The sequence below is a fragment of the Oncorhynchus keta genome, chromosome 7 (genome assembly GCF_023373465.1).
Source record: "Oncorhynchus keta strain PuntledgeMale-10-30-2019 chromosome 7, Oket_V2, whole genome shotgun sequence".
In the NCBI taxonomy this organism is placed as follows: Eukaryota; Metazoa; Chordata; class Actinopteri; order Salmoniformes; family Salmonidae; genus Oncorhynchus; species Oncorhynchus keta.
In genome coordinates, this window is record NC_068427.1 from 38465591 (window position 1) to 38485170 (window position 19580).

The following is a 19580-nucleotide window of genomic DNA, read 5'->3' on the forward strand; positions in this document are numbered from 1 at the left end:
CACCATGTACATGGACACAGACACATACTTATGGCTATAACAGTGGCTGAGGTGCAGTACATAGAAATCCCTGCTGCAACATGGAGGGTGACTCAAATGGCACCCTATTCCCTATAGTCCACTACTTTTGACCAGGGCCCACAAAGTGCTCCGGTCAAAAGTAGTGCACTTAATTGGGAATAGGATGCCATTTAGGATGCAACCACTGTCTGTCAACATGATAATGCATGGCCTCAGTCCATTCCTCCCTGGTGTTTCTATGATGGTCAGAGGCCACATTCAACAGTGGTTGTTGACAACCTGGGCTAAACCTAATCTTCTTAGATGTGGGTGGAGGGGACCCATCCCGATAGGCAGTGATGGTTATGGATCGGGCAGCTTTTTAGTGATGGCAGTGGGTTATTGCAACAGAGACAGAGTTCATTATCATTGTTCTTTTTACTAACTTCTTCTTCGTCAGTGTCCCGTCGTTGTTGTGTCCTGGCAGAAAATGCACTAGAGACACCTTGTGTGTGTTTGTTTGTTAGTTAAGGCTATTGATAATTTTCTGATTGGAGATGAGTGGTGACTGAGTGACACAAACATTGAGGATTAATAGTCTGATAGGTTAGAGTTCTGAGTTCCGTGTCCGCATCCCCCTTCCATCTTCTGACGATGAGTCGCAAAATGGCAGCCATAGTAGACATGTCTCCTGGGAAGTCTCTCTCCTTTTGACCTAAGACAAAACCAACACTGTCCTGTTCTAGCACAGAATTACCAACATGCTATGCTAGCTACCAATGGGGAAACACAACAAATAAACACACAAGGTCATGGGTTTTTAAGCAATGGATAGATTGGGGGGGTTGAACAGCTAATGTGAACTGACAGCAGGACAGGTCATAGCTTGAAGGAGGGGGTTGCAACAATCAGCGTGGTCTCTCCTCAAGCAGACAGACATTTCTTTGTCTCCTTTGTTTCAGCAGGCATGCGGTGGTGTAACTTCAGATAAAATATATAAACAAATATCTATATACACATAATTATAACAGTTCAAATTGAAAATAATTTCCCGTAAATGAAAAGTGATATGTAAACATGCACACGTCTCACTGAGTCGCCTCAATCCAGGCTCCATAAAGACTAAAATGAGCCCAGATATCCAATGACCATTGGCCGACAATTCTATGTTATGATAGTAGAGGTGATGTGGTCATTGAAATGTTGCCTGTATGTACTGGTTAGAGGTGTTGCAGGGTCAGACAGACCCTGTGGTCCATAGAGATAAAGTCTACGTCTCAAATGGCACCCTATTCCTATATAGTGCAATACTTTTGATAGGGTTCTGGTCCAAAGTAGTGCACTATATAAGGACTAGGGTGCCATTTGGGACTGTTTTACTTCTACTCCATGGTCATTGGACATGTGGCTCTGTTTTAGTGGGTCCTGGACGTGATAGTCCCGGCTCAGTGTGGTTTTAAAGGGATCTAGGGCCGAAGACATCAAAGCCTCGCCCCGTAAGCGGAGCTCAGGGTCAGTCCTAATGGCACCCTATTCCCTATATCAGTGCACTACTTTTGACCAGAGCCCTATGGGGTCAATGAATGCGGCCTGCGAGGGAGATTGGCAGCGTGGACAATGGTGAAATGTCTTGTTTGGTAAGTTCTCGTAGTGGTTTGAAGTTGAACCTGAGCAAGTCATTGTAGCTGATGGTCATTTTTATGCCAATGTAGATGAAGTGGCCCTTGGTCATTTTAAAGGGAATTCCATCAAAATTGCACGACATACTGTGTCATTCACTTGTTCAGGTTTGGCTTGTAACCAGAGATCTTGCCGAATTCATATCCCATGTATCTATAACCGTGGGGACTGTACTGTGAGGGTTCGAAGTAAACAACAGAAGTTCACCCGCATACAATGACAGTTTGTGATTTACGCCGGTCAAAAGTAGTGCACTGAATAGGGAATAGGGTGCCATTTGGGACAAACACTCAGTGTTGCATGCTGGCTCACTTCACTCTCACCCCCCTGTGCCATGCACCCTAACCCTTACATCCTACATAGAGCGGTGCACAATTGGTCCAGTGTTTGGCTGGGGTAGGCCGTCATTGTAAATAAGAATTTGTTCTTAACTGACTTGCCTAGTTTAAATAAAGGTTAAATAAAAAACAAAATAAAATAAATCCTAGGGTACGAGGGTGCTATGGTGCCAGAGGGGATGTTTTGTTTATCAGCCCCAGACTGAGTCATTGAAGTGACCTACTAAAGAACACTGATCTATATGTGCTCATCTATAGTTTCAAACTCTACACTAATAATATATCATTAAAAAAAACATTAATGTGCACCACACCTATTTCCACAATATATAAATACTGTGTCTGCACATATATAGTTGGCTACTATTGTTGGGACAGTACTATAAGGGTATATCGTAGTAGCTGCCACGCTATCTCTGCCTCACTGGTGTCTTGCCTGTTCAGCTCTTGCCATTCGGTTTGATTTTAAGAGTGATTTTCAGTTCAGCACATTTTAATTGATAACATATCTTCCTGTTGCCTGAATGGTACGGTCCAGCAACAAACATGAATGGAATTACACCCACCATTTTCAGTCAGGCCCCTGGGTTTTGCACTCTTGGACAGCGAGCTGATGTTTTCACACCGTAATTAGGAATAGTGCTTCACAGTGTAGATCCTCCTGAAATAGCAGGTTAAATTTAGGTCCAGTCCAAGCTATGGTAAATCAGACCCCTCAGGCCTGGGGCATTCAGGCTGTTATTCTATCTCTAGCTAGCTGGATCCATTTCAATCTCTAACCCTCTAAAAGTGTCCTCTGGGACATCTGTTGCTGGGTGAGGCTTGTTGATTCAATCTATAGCTGTCCTAACACATTACAGTAAGGACCTAACATACCTCCTTCAGTCTCCTCTCCCTCTACACTGGGCTCTGTTCCTAATGCTGTCCTACTGGGCTTTTCTGGTCGGGACACAGGGCTCATCTCTGCTCTCAGTGATCTCTGTCTCTACAGTAATAGGGAAGTCAGGTCCCCTCTACCCTGTCTCCCCTCTACACTGAGTTCTGTTCCACGAATCCGTCTGGACAGAACAATGGCCCTGAGTAACTTAGTGAAGATGGTGAGATAAAAACACTTCGACTTCCCTTTCCCCCAAAGCCTGACGCCATTGATATTCTTCAAATTCTAGTCTAAATATGCTTGTTGTGGGCCAAGATGATGGGGGGGAAAAATCCCTACATGTTAGTTTGAGTTTCCCATGCTTCCCAGGCCACTGTTTCTGTGGATTCTGCCCTGTTGTCACCGTCAAGCATAAACAAAGCAGTCAATTATAGAGGCCCTCTTTCTGTTTCATGTCTCAGGCAGAGTGCAGTGTTCTGGCGTCGTGGAAAGACACTGGAGTGAATACTCTACAAGCTCTGATTCATTATTCAACGGGTTCCTCAAAGAGAGGAGAGCACTTACACACACACACACACACACACACACACACACACACACACACACACACACACACACACACACACACACACACACACACACACACACACACACACACACACACACACACACACACACACACACACACACACACACACACACACACACACACACACACCTTACTTTCATCTGCTGTATTGATCATTCCATCCCTCACTCCTTCTCTTCTACTCTTTTCTTTTCTTCCTGTCTGTCTCTCCTTCTATCCCACTTCTGTTTCTCTCTCTCTCTTTATGTGTTTCTTTATCCCTCCATCTTTCTTTATCCCTCCAGGATCATGGCAGTATCCCTAAATGAACCTATATGTTGGATGGGACTGTGTTTTGCCAAGGCAGTGTGTCAGTACTGGTGGGTTTGGCTGAAGCTGGGTCTGGAGCCTGGGTTAACTGAGCTAGTGGGCCAGTGGCAGGGTCAGAGTTCAAAGTCAACAGGAAGTTCTAGAAGCTAGAACATGGACACACAGGAAGTGGTCATTACACTGAGAAAAAGTTGGTTCATTCTGAAGTGCATAGGTCCAAGGGGCAATGTCTATGGAGTTGTTTTCCTTTTGATCCCCTCCACACCTCCTCTCCTCCTCTCCTCTCCCAAGGTCCAGTTCCTCCATGGGGAACAGTTCACCAGTCCAGTCATCAGTTTGTGTTGGAGGGGCCGAGGGGTTGTGTTTGTGTGAAGATGGGGGAGTTTGAAGTGTCCTCCTCACTCAGTCCCGACTCCTGCTGCGTCTCTTGAAGAAGAAGAAGGGGGTCTTCTGAGGAGGGCCCAGTAGCATGGGAACCTGGTTCTTATGTGTGATCTTGATCTGTAAGGTGAGGAGGGACAATATAAAAAGATATTCAGCAATGGAAGTTTGCTTTAGAATATCCATGTTTTATCATCAAAACCACCACTTTTCATCTGTAGGAGGACATGGCAAGTGTCCAGAAGTCTGCACTTTCTTTTCTACTTCTAAATACTTGACATATTTACCAGATACACAGTGTTATTTCACTATTTCACTGTCCTGCTTAAGAAATAGCAAGGTTTTAATGCTACCCAGCAGATTGAAGTGTCACTTTTCAGATCAAGTATCTGACCTTGAAATCCAAATAACCAATAAAGGACAGTACACAGCGCCTCAGCTCAGTCTCACCCCCCAGGTCCTACTGCATATAGGAGGATGAGGCGCTGAGATTGAAAAGGCATAGGAAGCAGGAAGAGAGGAAGGTGGAGGTGTAACGTGAGGTTAGTTTGTGTGGTGGGTCTCTCTCACCGTACATGGGGGCTGCATCCAAGGTTCCCCATCGATCTGCATGGGCAGCAGCCTGGACGTCCTGTGGAGAGAGAGCGCAAGAGACAAAGAGGAGAGAGACACAGAGAGAGAGAGAGAGAGAAAGAGAGAGGGGTAGGGGATAGAGTATAGAGATAGAGTGTCAAGAATCAGATCACACACAGTCCATCCCATCCCTCCCATTCCAGGACCAGAGATTCCCATACACACAGTCCATCCCATCCCTCCCATTCCAGGACCAGAGATTCCCATACACACAGTCCATCCCATCCCTCCCATTCCAGGACCAGAGATTCCCATACACACAGTCCATCCCATCCCTCCCATCTCAGGACCAGAGATTCCCATACACACAGTCCATCCCATCCCTCCCATCCCAGGACCAAAGATTCCCATACACACAGTCCATCTCATCCCTCCCATCTCAGGACCAGAGATTCCCATACACACTGTCCATCCATCCCATCCCTCCCATCACCCCTCCCACAGCAGGACCAGAGATTCCCATACACTGTCCATCTCACCCCTCCCACAGCAGGACCAGAGATTCCATCAGTCCATCCCTCCCACAGCAGGACCAGAGATTCCCATACACACTGTCCATCTCCCCTCCCACAGCAGGACCAGAGATTCCCATACACACTGTCCATCTCACCCCTCCCACAGCAGGACCAGAGATTCCCATACACACTGTCCATCTCACCCTCCCACAGCAGGACCAGAGATTCCCATACACACTGTCCATCTCACCCCTCCCACAGCAGGACCAGAGATTCCCATACACACAGTCCATCTCACCCTCCCACAGCAGGACCAGAGATTCCCCATACACACTGTCCATCTCACCCCTCCCACAGCAGGACCAGAGATTCCCATACACACTGTCCATCTCACCCCTCCCACAGCAGGACCAGAGATTCCCATACACACTGTCCATCTCACCCCTCCCACAGCAGGACCAGAGATTCCCATACACACTTCCCACCCCTCCCACAGCAGGACCAGAGATTCCCATACACACTGTCCATCTCACCCCTCCCACAGCAGGACCAGAGATTCCCATACACACTGTCCATCTCACCCCTCCCACAGCAGGACCAGAGATTCCCATACACACAGTCCATCTCACCCCTCCCACAGCAGGACCAGAGATTCCCATACACACTGTCCATCTCACCCCTCCCACAGCAGGACCAGAGATTTACACACTGTCCATCTCACCCCTCCCACAGCAGGACCAGAGATTCCCATACACACTGTCCATCTCACCCTCCCACAGCAGGACCAGAGATTCCCATACACACTGTCCATCTCACCCCTCCCACAGACCAGGACCAGGACCAGAGATTCCCATACACACTGTCCATCTCACCCCTCCCACAGCAGGACCAGAGATTCCCATACACACTGTCCACACCCCTCCCACAGCAGGACCAGAGATTCCATCTCCATCTCCCCTCCCACAGCAGGACCAGAGATTCCCATACACACAGTCCATCCCATCCCTCCCATCTCAGGACCAGTGATTCCCATACACACAGTCCATCCCATCCTTCCCAACCCAGGACCAAAGATTCCCATACACACAGTCCATCCCATCCCTCCCATCTCAGGACCAGAGATTCCCATACACACTGTCCATCTCATCCCTCCCATCTCAGGACCAGATATTTCCATACACACAGTCCATCTCACCCCTCCCACAGCAGGACCAGAGATTCCCATACACACTGTCCATCTCACCCCTCCCACAGCAGGACCAGAGATTCCCATACACACAGTCCATCTCACCCCTCCCACAGCAGGACCAGAGATTCCCATACACACTGTCCATCTCACCCCTCCCACAGCAGGACCAGAGATTCCCATACACACTGTCCATCTCACCCCTCCCACAGCAGGACCAGAGATTCCCATACACACTGTCCATCTCACCCCTCCCACAGCAGGACCAGAGATTCCCATACACACTGTCCATCTCACCCCTCCCACAGCAGGACCAGAGATTCCCATACACACTGTCCATCTCACCCCTCCCACAGCAGGACCAGAGATTCCCATACACACTGTCCATCTCACCCCTCCCACAGCAGGACCAGAGATTCCCATACACACTGTCCATCTCACCCCTCCCACAGCAGGACCAGAGCCAAACACTGATGTCTTTGTTCCCACGAGTCCTGTTCCCAGACAGGCCCTCTCAGGACCCCAGTCTCTAAACTAACTCTCTCGCTCTTTCACTCACACACACACACACACACACACACACACACACACACACACACACACACACACACACACACACACACACACACACACACACACACACACACACACACACACACACACACACACACACACACACACACACACACACACACACACACACACACACACACACACACACCCTTCACCCACAAAGTTAGTTTAAGCCTTTCATGCATACCTCACCGGGAAACTCAGTATGGGAGAATGACTATGATGAATGCTCTTTTAATTCTGGTTTTGGAAAATATTAAGGGTATGGTGAAACAAGTGAGGGGATAGCTTTGACTGCGTCCCCTGTAAACGGTACTGTAACTGGGCTTACTGTGGATGTTTAATGGAGCGAGTCTTGCTAGAGCAACAAAAACATGGGAACTAATTCCACTTTTCTAAAACAGACTGGTTGGTTGGCATATCCAAATTGGCCTTTGACTGTGCATTCAGGCCTGTGAGAAGGTTAATTTGTCAGCCAATGATTGCCAGTCTCTCTGTGGCTGTAATGAATGAGTGTGTCAGCTGGCCAAAGCTCCGGTTTACTGGACACAGTCAGGGGCTCATGGAGTGAGGAAGAGAAGGGATCAGGAGACACCTCTGTCTACAGGACTCAACTCTGGTTTTGGCGACATAGACAGAAAGGAATGGGTGGTGGAGGGAGGGAGCGAGCGATGGTTGGATGAATGGTTGGAGGGATGGATGAAGGAATGAACGGAGGGACAGAGGGGATAACAGTAAGGACCCTGACCTGATGGTAACGTTAGCACATTGAGCCAGTCTGCGACCTGCACTCTTCAGGCCTGAGTAGATCTTCCCCATCTCCATGGCGCCCTCCAGACCCACCACCTCTAGCAACTGGTCACTCAGGTCTTTAGAGAGAGAGAGAGAGCGAAAGTCATCAGTTAATACTGTCTCAGCAGAGAAAGAACATACAAAAAGGAAATGGTAGAGCGCATTGACGAGTTTTAAAGAGATTTAGTAGGGTGCTAGAACAGCTAAAGACAGGACACATCGTAGAACATTTTGATTGTGGCAATTATTTTTATTCATCCTCTGGTTTAAAGAAAACACAGCGTTATATAGTTTTGTTCCAAAACGTGAGATAAAAGCTAAAGGATATTATGAATGCCTTTATAAAGCAAATAGCCAAGGAGCCACCAAGAAAGAAAATCTATGATCGAAGCAAATTAACGTTCTAAATGACCAGCCAATCAGAGCCATTTCAGCCGCTGTTCTCCTACATATTATTTTGTTATTGGCTGGTTTTAAATGTAACATTTTGCAGTTATTCACATGAGTTTGGATAAGCCAGTTATTTCACGTGCTTCGCGTTGTAGGCGACTTTGTGCATCATTTCTCTATGTGACATAATTGATGCGCCGAATATCTCCACTACTACTTTGATACGCATCAGTTTGGATTAAGAAATGAGTAAACACAATGCCGAATGGGGGGAAAAGCCAGTATACCTGCGTATACTCTTCACTACATCACTGTAAAGAACCCAGGAAATTGAATGTCCACATACAATTTAAATAGATTTTTCAACCATTCAGACATATTTTCTTCCTCTACTTTGTACCCTCAAATCTCATCTCTCTCTCTCTCTCTCTCTCTCTCTCTGAATGACGTAACAATGTACATATTTACAATATGAAAAAAAATTGTCAACGGGACAGCAGTAACAGCAATTAACAAGATCAAAATAACCATACATTGAACAATAACAATAAGCATACAATGGAGTACATGTTCCTCAACTTATGGCAGGCAGCAATGTAGTGCGCTGCCAACCTACAGCTCTCTGCGTCCTCTCCCAACAGAACGGGTAGCTTACTCTTACCTTTAATAAGGGTTTCAAATTTGGGGAAATGACACTCTCTAATTGTTTTATATTTTTCACTTTTTGTCAGGAAATGCATCTCTCTCTCTCTCTCTCTCTCTCTCTCTCTCTCTCTCTCTCTCTCTCTCTCTCTCTCTCTCTCTCTCTCTCTCTCTCTCTCTCTCTCTCTCTCTCATCCCCGGCTAATCAGGTATGTCAGTGTGAGCCGCTCTGAGGTGCTGCTCAGCTGGTTAAGAGGTAGGGACCACCTGGCATAATGGCTAAGATGTTGACTTGACAGTTGCTGGACCCAGGTTTGAGTACTGGTGGGGCCACCCACTGATTCTCTACATTGGTGTAGGTGGGAAGGCGGGAAGGTTGCGTGGCTGCTTTGTTTCTGACTTGGCTTGCCAAGGGATCTGTTTTAAACTGTCTGTATGTTTGTGGTGAGCACTTAGTTATTTACCCAACACAGGAGGTTGGTGGCACCTTAATTGGGGAGGACGTGCTCATGGTAATGGCTGGAGCGCAATAGGTGGGCCGTCCTCCCCTCAGCAACTTCCATTGGCACACAAAGGAAATTAGATGACTAGTTTTCTTTTAGTACAGCAAAAAGTTCCACTTAAGTCCTTGAAATGTCTGTGAGAGATTAAAGTGACTAAAAGCTCCAAACTACAATGGCTACATATCTCTCCTTAATGTATTCTCTTTCCAAAATCTCTTGGGCTACCACATGTGTGTGACCTTCCCTTTCCAGAATCTCTTGGGCTACCACATGTGTGTGACCTTCCCTTTCCAGAATCTCTTGGGCTACCACATGTGTGTGACCTTCCCTTTCCAGAATCTCTTGGGCTACCACATGTGTGACCTTCCCTTTGACCTTACCACCCTTTCCAGAATCTCTTGGGCTACCACATATGTGTGACCTTCCCTTTCCAGAATCTCTTGGGCTACCACATGTGTGTGACCTTCCCTTTCCAGAATCTCTTGGCTACCACATGTGTGTGACCTTCCCTTTCCAAAATCTCTTGGGCTACCACATGTGTGTGACCTTCCCTTTCCAGAATCTCTTGGGCTACCACATGTGTGTGACCTTCCCTTTCCAGAATCTCTTGGGCTACCACATGTGTGTGACCTTCCCTTTCCAGAATCTCTTGGGCTACCACATGTGTGTGACCTTCCCTTTCCAGAATCTCTTGGGCTACCACATGTGTGTGACCTTCCCTTTCCAGAATCTCTTGGGCTACCACATGTGTGTGACCTTCCCTTTCCAAAATCTCTTGGGCTACCACATGTGTGTGACCTTCCCTTTCCAGAATCTCTTGGGCTACCACATGTGTGTGACCTTCCCTTTCCAGAATCTCTTGGGCTACCACATGTGTGTGACCTTCCCTTTCCAGAATCTATTGGGCTACCACATGTGTGTGACCTTCCCTTTCCAGAATCTCTTGGGCTACCACATGTGTGTGACCTTCCCTTTCCAGAATCTCTTGGGCTACCACATGTGTGTGACCTTCCCTTTCCAAAATCTCTTGGGCTACCACATGTGTGTGACCTTCCCTTTCCAGAATCTCTTGGGCTACCACATGTGTGTGACCTTCCCTTTCCATAATCTCTTGGGCTACCACATGTGTGTGACCTTCCCTTTCCAAAATCTCTTGGGCTACCACATGTGTGTGACCTTCCCTTTCCAGAATCTCTTGGGCTACCACATGTGTGTGACCTTCCCTTTCCAGAATCTCTTGGGCTACCACATGTGTGTGACCTTCCCTTTCCAGAATCTCTTGGGCTACCACATGTGTGTGACCTTCCCTTTCCAGAATCTCTTGGGCTACCACATGTGTGTGACCTTCCCTTTCCAGAATCTCTTGGGCTACCACATGTGTGTGACCTTCCCTTTCCAAAATCTCTTGGGCTACCACATGTGTGTGACCTTCCCTTTCCAGAATCTCTTGGGCTACCACATGTGTGTGACCTTCCCTTTCCAGAATCTCTTGGGCTACCACATGTGTGTGACCTTCCCTTTCCAAAATCTCTTGGGCTACCACATGTGTGTGACCTTCCCTTTCCAGAATCTCTTGGGCTACCACATGTGTGTGACCTTCCCTTTTCAAACTATTTTTGTTGTTGTTAGAATTCAATCATATATGACTTTACATAATTTTTTCACCATGACCCTTCGTCTACTCTCCTAGCAATGGGTCTCAAACTTGTAAAGCACATAATACAAAATAACAAAAAACACACTACCCGGTACAGGAAAAGTGACATCCTTGATGTTCTGGATCAATTTGATCCGCAATTTGATCTTGACCTTGGTTTATATAGCTTTTGAATGGTGTATCCTAGAAACAAGCTGCGTTCTGCACAAGGATGGTGAAACCATGATGATCACATATATGATGTCCCTGTGAGGCTCAGAGGCTGAGCAACACTGATCTGAAGTCAATTTGACCCGCAATTTGACTCTTGAACTTGATCTTTTCTAACTCTTAAACAGAATGTACTAGAAACAAGCTGCTTTCTACACAGGAATGGTGTGACCATGCCAATCACATAGCTATTAGATATATAGGATTTCCTTATGACGCTCAGGGGCTGAGCAACACTGGTCTGAAGTTGAGCTACAACTGAGTTTTGACAAATGATAATTTACGACATTGGATCACAAACAATCGGACAGATATATTACTTTTTGCCTATCAACCCAGGGAAAAGAACAACTGAAAGAAGACATTCTCCTTTAATTACTGTGCTTTCTGTGTTTGTTGTACTAACTGTACCGGGTCAAACAGACCCGTAACATAACAGGTGTATAGCTGAATAGATCATAAAAGAAGGGAATTAAAGAATGTTTTCATTTTGTGCTTCACGCTCGATGCTGTTCAAGTTTATACAGAGATAAGTTAGTCAGTGAGTCACTCAAACTCCAAGATTTTAGTTGACAATTTTACAGCAAATGTCAGATGAGTGATGGGGGAAACATTCAAAATCACTGAGGGTAATACACAGTAAGTGGATATACTGACTCCACAGACTGACACATTACATATGGGGAGAAAGCAATAGAGCAGCAGAGTATCATTCAGATACTGTATACTGTACATACTGTACATACTGTATACTGTACATACTGTACATACTGTACATACTGTATACTGTATACTGTACATACTGTACATACTGTACATACTGTACAAACGGCGCAGTTTAATAACAAAAAAAACACAGAAAAACAGAACAATCAAATAATGGGTCCATAACCCGATACGTGCACAAGAACTTACAATAAACAATCACTGACAAGGACGCAGTTTAATAACAAACCAGGACAGAAAAACAGAACAATCAAACAATGGGACAAGGACATGAGGGGGAACCGACGGTTAAATACACAGCAGGACAGACGTGCACAAGAACTTACAAAAAACAATCACTGACAAGGACATGAGGGGGAACTGACGGTTAAATACACAACATGTAATTGATGGGATTGGAACCAGGTGTGATGGAAGACAAAACCAATGGAAAATGAAAAGAGGATCAGCGATGGCTAGAAGGTCGGTGACGTCGACCGCCGAACACCGCCCGAACAAGGAGAGGGACCAACTTTGACGGAAGTCGTGACATTTACAGGCTCCTACTGTGAAGGTGTTGGTGAATGGAGAAAGGTAGAGTCCGACATGAAAAACAATAAAGCACAAAACAGAGAGGGAAGCCAGAAGGTTAAATAAGGAACATAATTAATGTAATAGAAATCAGGTGTGTATAATGAAGACAAAGCCAAATAAAAATGAAACATGGATCGGTAGCGACTAGAAAGCCGGTGACGTCGACCGCCGAACGAACAAGGAGAGGGACCAACTTCGGAGGAAGTCGTGACACCTACAGAGACACAGAGACAGGTGTATGAGCAGAAAGGGAGAGAAGAGCTCTCTCTGGGTGTGTCCCAAATGGCACCCTATTCCCTATATAGTGCACTACTTTTGACCAGGGCCCATAGGGAATAGTAGTGCACTACGTAGGGAATAGGGCCTCATAGGTATCCTCTGCCCCATAGGGATCCTCTGCCTCTAACAATATAGTTTTTCACAGAAAGAATAATAGGATTGAGATCCATTAAGAGAAAACTGGGCATGAAGAGCCCTGGATTAGTGGCGACTAGTGACACTATAACACCATGACTAGTGACACTATAACACTGTGACAAGTGGCATTATAACACCGTGACTAATGACACTATGATTAATTGTGAGATTGGGCTCATAGTAATGGCTGAAATGGTATAACTCAAATCAACCTGTATTTGTCACATGCGCCGAATACGAGTGTAGACCTTAACATGAAATGCTTACTTACAAGCCCTTAACCAACAGTGCAGTTCAAGAAGAGTTAAGAAAATATGCATAGCTAATAAACTGCGAGTAGCAGCAGAGTACAGAGCAAACGGAGGGAGGTATCAATGTAAATAGTCCAGTGGTCATTTCATGAATTGTTCAGCAGTCTTATGGCTTGGGGGTAGAAGCTGTTAAGGAGCCTTTTGGTCTTAGACTTGGCACTTGCCGTTCAGTAGTAGAGAAAACAGTCTATGACTTTCCTCCTTATTATATTGGTCCTGGATGGCTGGCAGGTTGGCCCCAGTGATGTACTGGGCTGTACGCACTACCCTCTGTAGCGCCTTATGGTCAGATGCTGAGCAGTTGCCATACAAGGCGATGATGACACTGGTCAGGATACTATCAATGGTGCAGCTGTTAAACTTTTCGAAGATCTGGGGACCCATGCCAAATCTTTTCAGTCTCCCGAGGGGGAAAAGGTTTTGTTGTACCCTCTTCACGTCTGTCTTGGTGTGTTTGGACCATGATAGTTCATTGGTGACGTGGACACCAAGGAACTTGAATCTCTCAACCTGCTCCACTACAGCACCGTCAATGTTAATAGGGGCCTGTTCGGCCCGCCTTTTACTGTAGTCCACGATCAGCTCCTTTGTCTTGCTCAAATTGAGGGAGAGGTTGTTGTCCTGGCAACCACACTGCCTGTTCTCTGACCTCCTCCCTATAGGCTGTCTCATCGTTGTCTGTGATCAGGCCTACCACTTAATGATGGTGAAGGAGTCGTGGGTGAACAGGGAGTACAGGAGGGGACTAAGTACACACCCCTGAGGGGCCCCAGTGTTGAGGATCAGGGTAGCTGATTGAGAATCAGTGTGGTTTCATTCCATTCCATTAAATCCATTCCAGCCATTATTATGGGCCGTCCTCCCCTCACCAGCCTCCTGTGATTCAACCTACTATAACTTTCTCTATACAGATTATCTGGATATAAATGGCCTAATAATGAATATGAAGTCTTTTGAGACGAATTGCAATGTTTGAAAATGTTATATTGTAATACATATTGATATGTATTATGTAACTTTATGTATTATGTAACTTTAGACCACAGCTCCCTATAGTCCCTGAGAAATGTATGACAGAAAGAGAAAGAGAGAGAGAGAGAGATGTCCACCCAGTATCACTAACAGTAGAGCAGGTCAGCCACTTACATAACACAGACACCCAGTGCATTGTGGGATGGATGGCGGGTAGCTGGCCAAACTGGATTGGCTCTCCTGCCGTGCCATTGGCTGTCACACAAACACGACGGGTATAGCAGTCATACAAAATAATGTTTGATGTTTGTAGTCAGTCCTTGGCAACCAGTCCTGCTATTCTCCCATACCAGTTCAATAGTTTTCTAAATGAATCTTTTTGATACACAACTGCTTTGATAGTACTGCCCCCTACAGTAGCCCGACCTGCAGTATGTGTTCCAATAATTGCTCTGTTATGTATTTATAATCCAGGGTGTGTTTCCTTCCTCCATCCCCTAGCTCCTGACACAGTCCGACTGTCAATGTTTCAGGGTGGCCGGAGTGGAAACTGGAATGGAGCCCGGAGAGGAGGCCAGAGAGGAGATCGGAGTGGAGGCTGGAGAGGAGGCCAGAGTGGAGGTCGTAGAGGAGGCCAGAGAGGAGATCGGAGTGGAGGCTGGAGAGGAGGCCAGAGTGGAGGTCGGAGTGGAGGCTGGAGAGGAGGCCAGAGTGGAGGCCAGAATGGAGGCCGGAGAGGAGGCCAGAGAGGAGATCGGAGTGGAGGCTGGAGAGGAGGCCAGAGTGGAGGTCGGAGTGGAGGCTGGAGAGGAGGCCAGAGTGGAGGTCGGAGTGGAGGCTGGAGATGAGGCCAGTGTGGAGGTCGTAGAGGAGGCCAGAGAGGAGATCGGAGTGGAGGCTGGAGAGGAGGCCAGAGTGGAGGTCGTAGAGGAGGCCAGAGAGGAGATCGGAGTGGAGACCCGGGGAGGAGGCCAGAGTGGAGGCCAGAATGGAGGCCGGAGAGGAGGCCAGAGGGGAAGCCGGAGAGGAAGCTGGAGTGGAGTCCGGAGAGGAGGCCGGAGTAAGGACAGATGGTTAAGAGGAACTAGACGACACTGTGTAACTGTTACTACAGTAAAGGGAAGGTGAGTGGATGGTAAAGGTGTGTGGGCGGGTGTGGCCTGCTTGGCCCACTGACAGTGTACAGAGGAATGCTACCATGGAGACAGATACATAATCATTATTAACTCCTCTCTGTCCTTTCTCACATACAGTATATTTAGACAGTTTGTGTTCACGTAACACATGCTTTTTAACATAAGAATATTCACACTCTCTAACGCTTTATGCAGAACTTGTCAAAATGCTCAGAATTTTTGTTCTTATGCTATTCAGAAACAACACTTTCATTTCTCATGACAGTTCTCATGGGAAAAAAACCTGGTTGACCATCCAACTCTTCAGATATAAGGGACATTTACAAAGTTTCTCATATACTCCCATAGGAAAGATTGGCTTATTGAACCAGACGTTCTTGACAGTTGAAAGTATGTGCCAGGATGCCATAGCTCTTCCCACAATCCTCGCTGGGTGACTGATTTTATTATAGTTTAGTCTATTTCTGTCATCGCAAACAACACAGGGGGAAATAAAAAGTAAACCATTCTGTTTTAGCTGTGTGAGAGTAAAAACAATGACCTGTTCCTGGATGGCAGTGCCCTGAAATAGCCCACACTACGGCCAGGGTGTGACTCTAACCAGAATGTGTTAAGGGGGAGGGAGGGTGGAGAGGACTCCTGAAGGGAGAGGTTGTTGGAACCTGGCCCGGATTTAACCTGCAAATGGTACAGCTCTACAACACACACACACAGACAGAGAGAGAGGGCGATAGCTATATATATAGAGAGAGAGTTGGAGTTGGGGGGAGGGTGGTAACAGGGGTGCTTTCTACCCCTGTCCCGGTCACTAAAGGACCCTTCAGTACCTCCCCTCCTCTGACCATCTGACCATTATCAATTTCCTCGTCACCAACAGCAGTAGCAGTAACTAACCCCTGACTACAGACTGAGACAGTATTTTACATTGTCACCACTATCCTTCCTTGCTTTGTTACTCGAGCTGGCTTGACTCTTAGAAAAAAAGGCGTTATCTAGAACAATAAAGAATGGTCCACCACCCAAAGGACATCCAGCCAACTTGACACAACTGAGTCAACATGGGCCAGCGTCCCTGTGGAATGCTTTCAACACCTTGTAGAGTCCATGCCCCAACGAACTGAGGCTGTTCTGAGGGCAAAAGAGGGTGCAACTCAATATTAGGAAGGTGTTCCTAATGTTTTGTACACTCAGTGTAGATTACTTAACTGAAGTTACTTTGAAATAGTAGATCACTACATCCAAACTACTTTTTCAAAAATGATCTAAATCACAAATGTCATAGATTACAAATTGAATGAACAGATCACTCTGGAGTGATGATGTGTAATTTAGACTATTGATAGGGCAAAATTTTGATTTCCGCCTGACTAGACATACCCAAACTTAACTCATTTTCATGAAATGTCCATAAACAATAACTGGTAATGTTGCATAGTTTTAGAAAGTTCTGGAACTCACATTTCTGGTAATTTAAAAAATAAATAAATCGCTGAGGTGTTCTCACTTTTGAGGACACAAGGTGAAGTACAGTGTACAAATATTATGGAAATATGACAAATAATATAGAATTTTGTGAGTTATTCAACAAAAGTGGGGCAATAGGGCTTGAAATGACTGAAATGCTTTCTGAATATAGCGATAATCAAATGATAAATTACTTGTTATAACTTTTCACGTCTAATAACTGTAAAATAAATATGATCATACTTGTGACAGTACTATATCGGCACTATTTCATATAACTGACGACAGAAACGCCATTCAAATACAGTACGTTCAGACTTGTGACAACTTCAGCTTTAATTAAGCATGAAATTATTGAGCCTTTTTGTAGTCTTCTTTCAATTCTATGACATTATTTTGTATTGTTTTAATGTTGAGAGCTCTAAATCAGGCTGAGAATATCACAGTGAGATGAAACCACAACGTCTGGACTCACTAGACTGTCACCGTTCATATGACGCCACTCACTCAGAGGAAGAGGAAATAGATTATTTGTCTGGATGGACCAGAAAATGTGACACATTCTCTCTGCTGAGAAAGTGGCAACAGAGAGCAGACAGATGGGTCTTTGTGGCGTTATAAGGCACGGGACCTTACAGTGTTTTACAGAGCGCTTTGTACACCAACATGTCAGTCGGAACCGGTCCAGAACCACTCAAAGTCCACCATAAACCATGTTTCAAGTAGGCAGGTCTGATGCCGAAAAATACAGGAAATTCTTGCCTACTTTCCCCATATTTTATTTTTGCTAAAAAAAAGTAGTGTGTAGTTCCAAACACGCACGCACACACACACACACACACACACACACACACACACACACACACACACACACACACACACACACACACACACACACACACACACACACACACACACACACACACACACACACACACACACACACACACACACATACATTCATGCAAAATAAATTCAAGCAAACACAGTGCTGCAGAGTAAATGGCAATAACCATAAATTGCATGTACCCAGAAAACACACAAAACTCCCCACACCCACATCCTCACACACACAAACAGACGCTCATGCAAAACAATTAGGCATAAACACACAAGGCTGTGAGCGTGAAGCAAATAGCAAGCAAGGCAGATCCTTTAAAGGTACATCATGACTGGACAGCTTAAAAGCACTGTTAATCAGTGTGCCAGAGGCAAACAAACACTGCTTGACATTTAATGATATTGATCTTTCAGAGACCAGAAAAGGGCCAAGGATGCCAGATGGTGGTTAGGTTAGTATAAGGAGCCATGGATGTGTTCACTGTTGCAGTGTTCAGGAGTCAAAAATGCAGGTGGGACATCACCAACGCTAAGATGTTATGGATGAAATACAACTCCAATGGCATACTTCACAAACCACAACACAAACAAGGCAACGGTAAACATGTCGCCTCACCTTGGACCAATTGAGATATCTAACACATTTCAGTTAATTACTATAAGCTCCTGCCTTGGGCCATTCAGTGTAGTTTTGTAAATGACGGACCTCTATGGCAAGTTTTGTGAAAATTGGGCTAGTGCTGTGTGATTAACGTACAGACGTTAGGACAGAGACAGATCCAGTCCCCTCCCCAATTTCATCGTGGGTGACAATAAAATACACAAGAATGGAGCTGTATTTATTTGTATGTATTTAACCTTTATTGAACGAGGCAAGTCAGTTAAGAACAAATTCTTATATGACGGCCTCCACCCGGCCACACCCTAACAGAGAGTAGCAGATCAGTGTGCAGGGGTATGAGGAGTTAGGTATGTACATTAAAGAAGAGTTAAGTGACTAGGTATCAGGATAGATAATAATAAGGTATTTGAGGTAGATATGTACATTAAAGAAGAGTTAAGTGACTAGGTATCAGGATAGATAATAATAAGGTATTTGAGGTAGGTATGTAACATTAAAGAAGAGTTAAGTGACTAGGTATCAGGATAGATAATAATAAGGTATATGAGGTAGATATGTACATTAAAGAAGAGTTAAGTGACTAGGTATCAGGATAGATAATAATAAGGTATTTGAGGTAGATATGTACATGAAGGCAGGGTAAAGTGACTCGGCATCAGGATAGATAATAAGAAGGTATTTGAGATAGATATGTACATGAAGGCAAGGAGGCATCAGGATAGATAATAATAAGGTATTTGAGGTAGATATGTACATGAAGGCAGGGTAAAGTAACTCGTCATCAGGATAGATAATAAGAAGGTATTTGAGGTAGATATGTACATGAAGGCAGGGTAAAGTGACTAGGCATCAGGATAGATAATAAGAAGGTATTTGAGGTAGATATGTACATGAAGGCAGGGTAAAGTGACTAGGTATCAGGATAGATAATAATAAGGTATATGAGGTAGATATGTACATTAAAGAAGAGTTAAGTGACTAGGTATCAGGATAGATAATAATAAGGTATTTGAGGTAGATATGTACATGAAGGCAGGGTAAAGTGACTCGGCATCAGGATAGATAATAAGAAGGTATTTGAGATAGATATGTACATGAAGGCAGGGTAAAGTGACTAGGCATCAGGATAGATAATAAGAAGGCATTTGAGGTAGATATGTACATGAAGGCAGGGTAAAGTGACTAGGCATCAGGATAGATAATAATAAGAGCAAAGCAAGGCAAAGTAAACATGTAGTCCCCAACAAATGATGCAGTGCCACCCTTGGCCAATAAGTGCAATTTTGTAAATGACAGATCTCTAT

General features: G+C 45.2%; 1 protein-coding gene and 1 long non-coding RNA gene across 12 annotated transcripts in view; both read right to left on the reverse strand.

Annotated features, from left to right (window-relative positions):
• LOC118386425 (diacylglycerol kinase beta-like) overlaps positions 1 to 19580 on the reverse strand; it is a 171169-nt gene that overhangs the window by 1031 nt on the left and 150558 nt on the right. For 4 of the 5 annotated variants that reach the window (XM_052522797.1, XM_052522799.1, XM_052522796.1 and 1 more), the window contains 3 exons: positions 7770 to 7890; positions 4745 to 4805; positions 1 to 4294 (listed from right to left, as the gene is read on the reverse strand). The exon at positions 1 to 4294 is cut by the window's left edge and continues 1031 nt beyond it. In XM_052522797.1, the coding sequence (XP_052378757.1) occupies positions 4196 to 4294; positions 4745 to 4805; positions 7770 to 7890 (281 nt within the window). In that variant the 3' untranslated portion in view covers positions 1 to 4195. The remainder of the gene's footprint in view (positions 4295 to 4744; positions 4806 to 7769; positions 7891 to 19580) is intronic. The other variant, XM_052522800.1, reaches the window with a different exon arrangement.
• Positions 8978 to 10892, reverse strand: LOC127931149 (uncharacterized). Of its 7 annotated transcripts, XR_008139935.1 has the most exons (6): positions 10777 to 10892; positions 10525 to 10734; positions 10273 to 10314; positions 10147 to 10230; positions 9853 to 10104; positions 8978 to 9671 (listed from the first exon to the last, which is right to left on the reverse strand). It is a non-coding gene; the product is annotated as an uncharacterized LOC127931149 (long non-coding RNA). The 7 variants fall into 7 exon arrangements; XR_008139936.1 differs by lacking the exon at positions 10525 to 10734 and having other exon boundaries at positions 10273 to 10356; XR_008139933.1 differs by lacking the exon at positions 10525 to 10734 and having other exon boundaries at positions 10273 to 10440.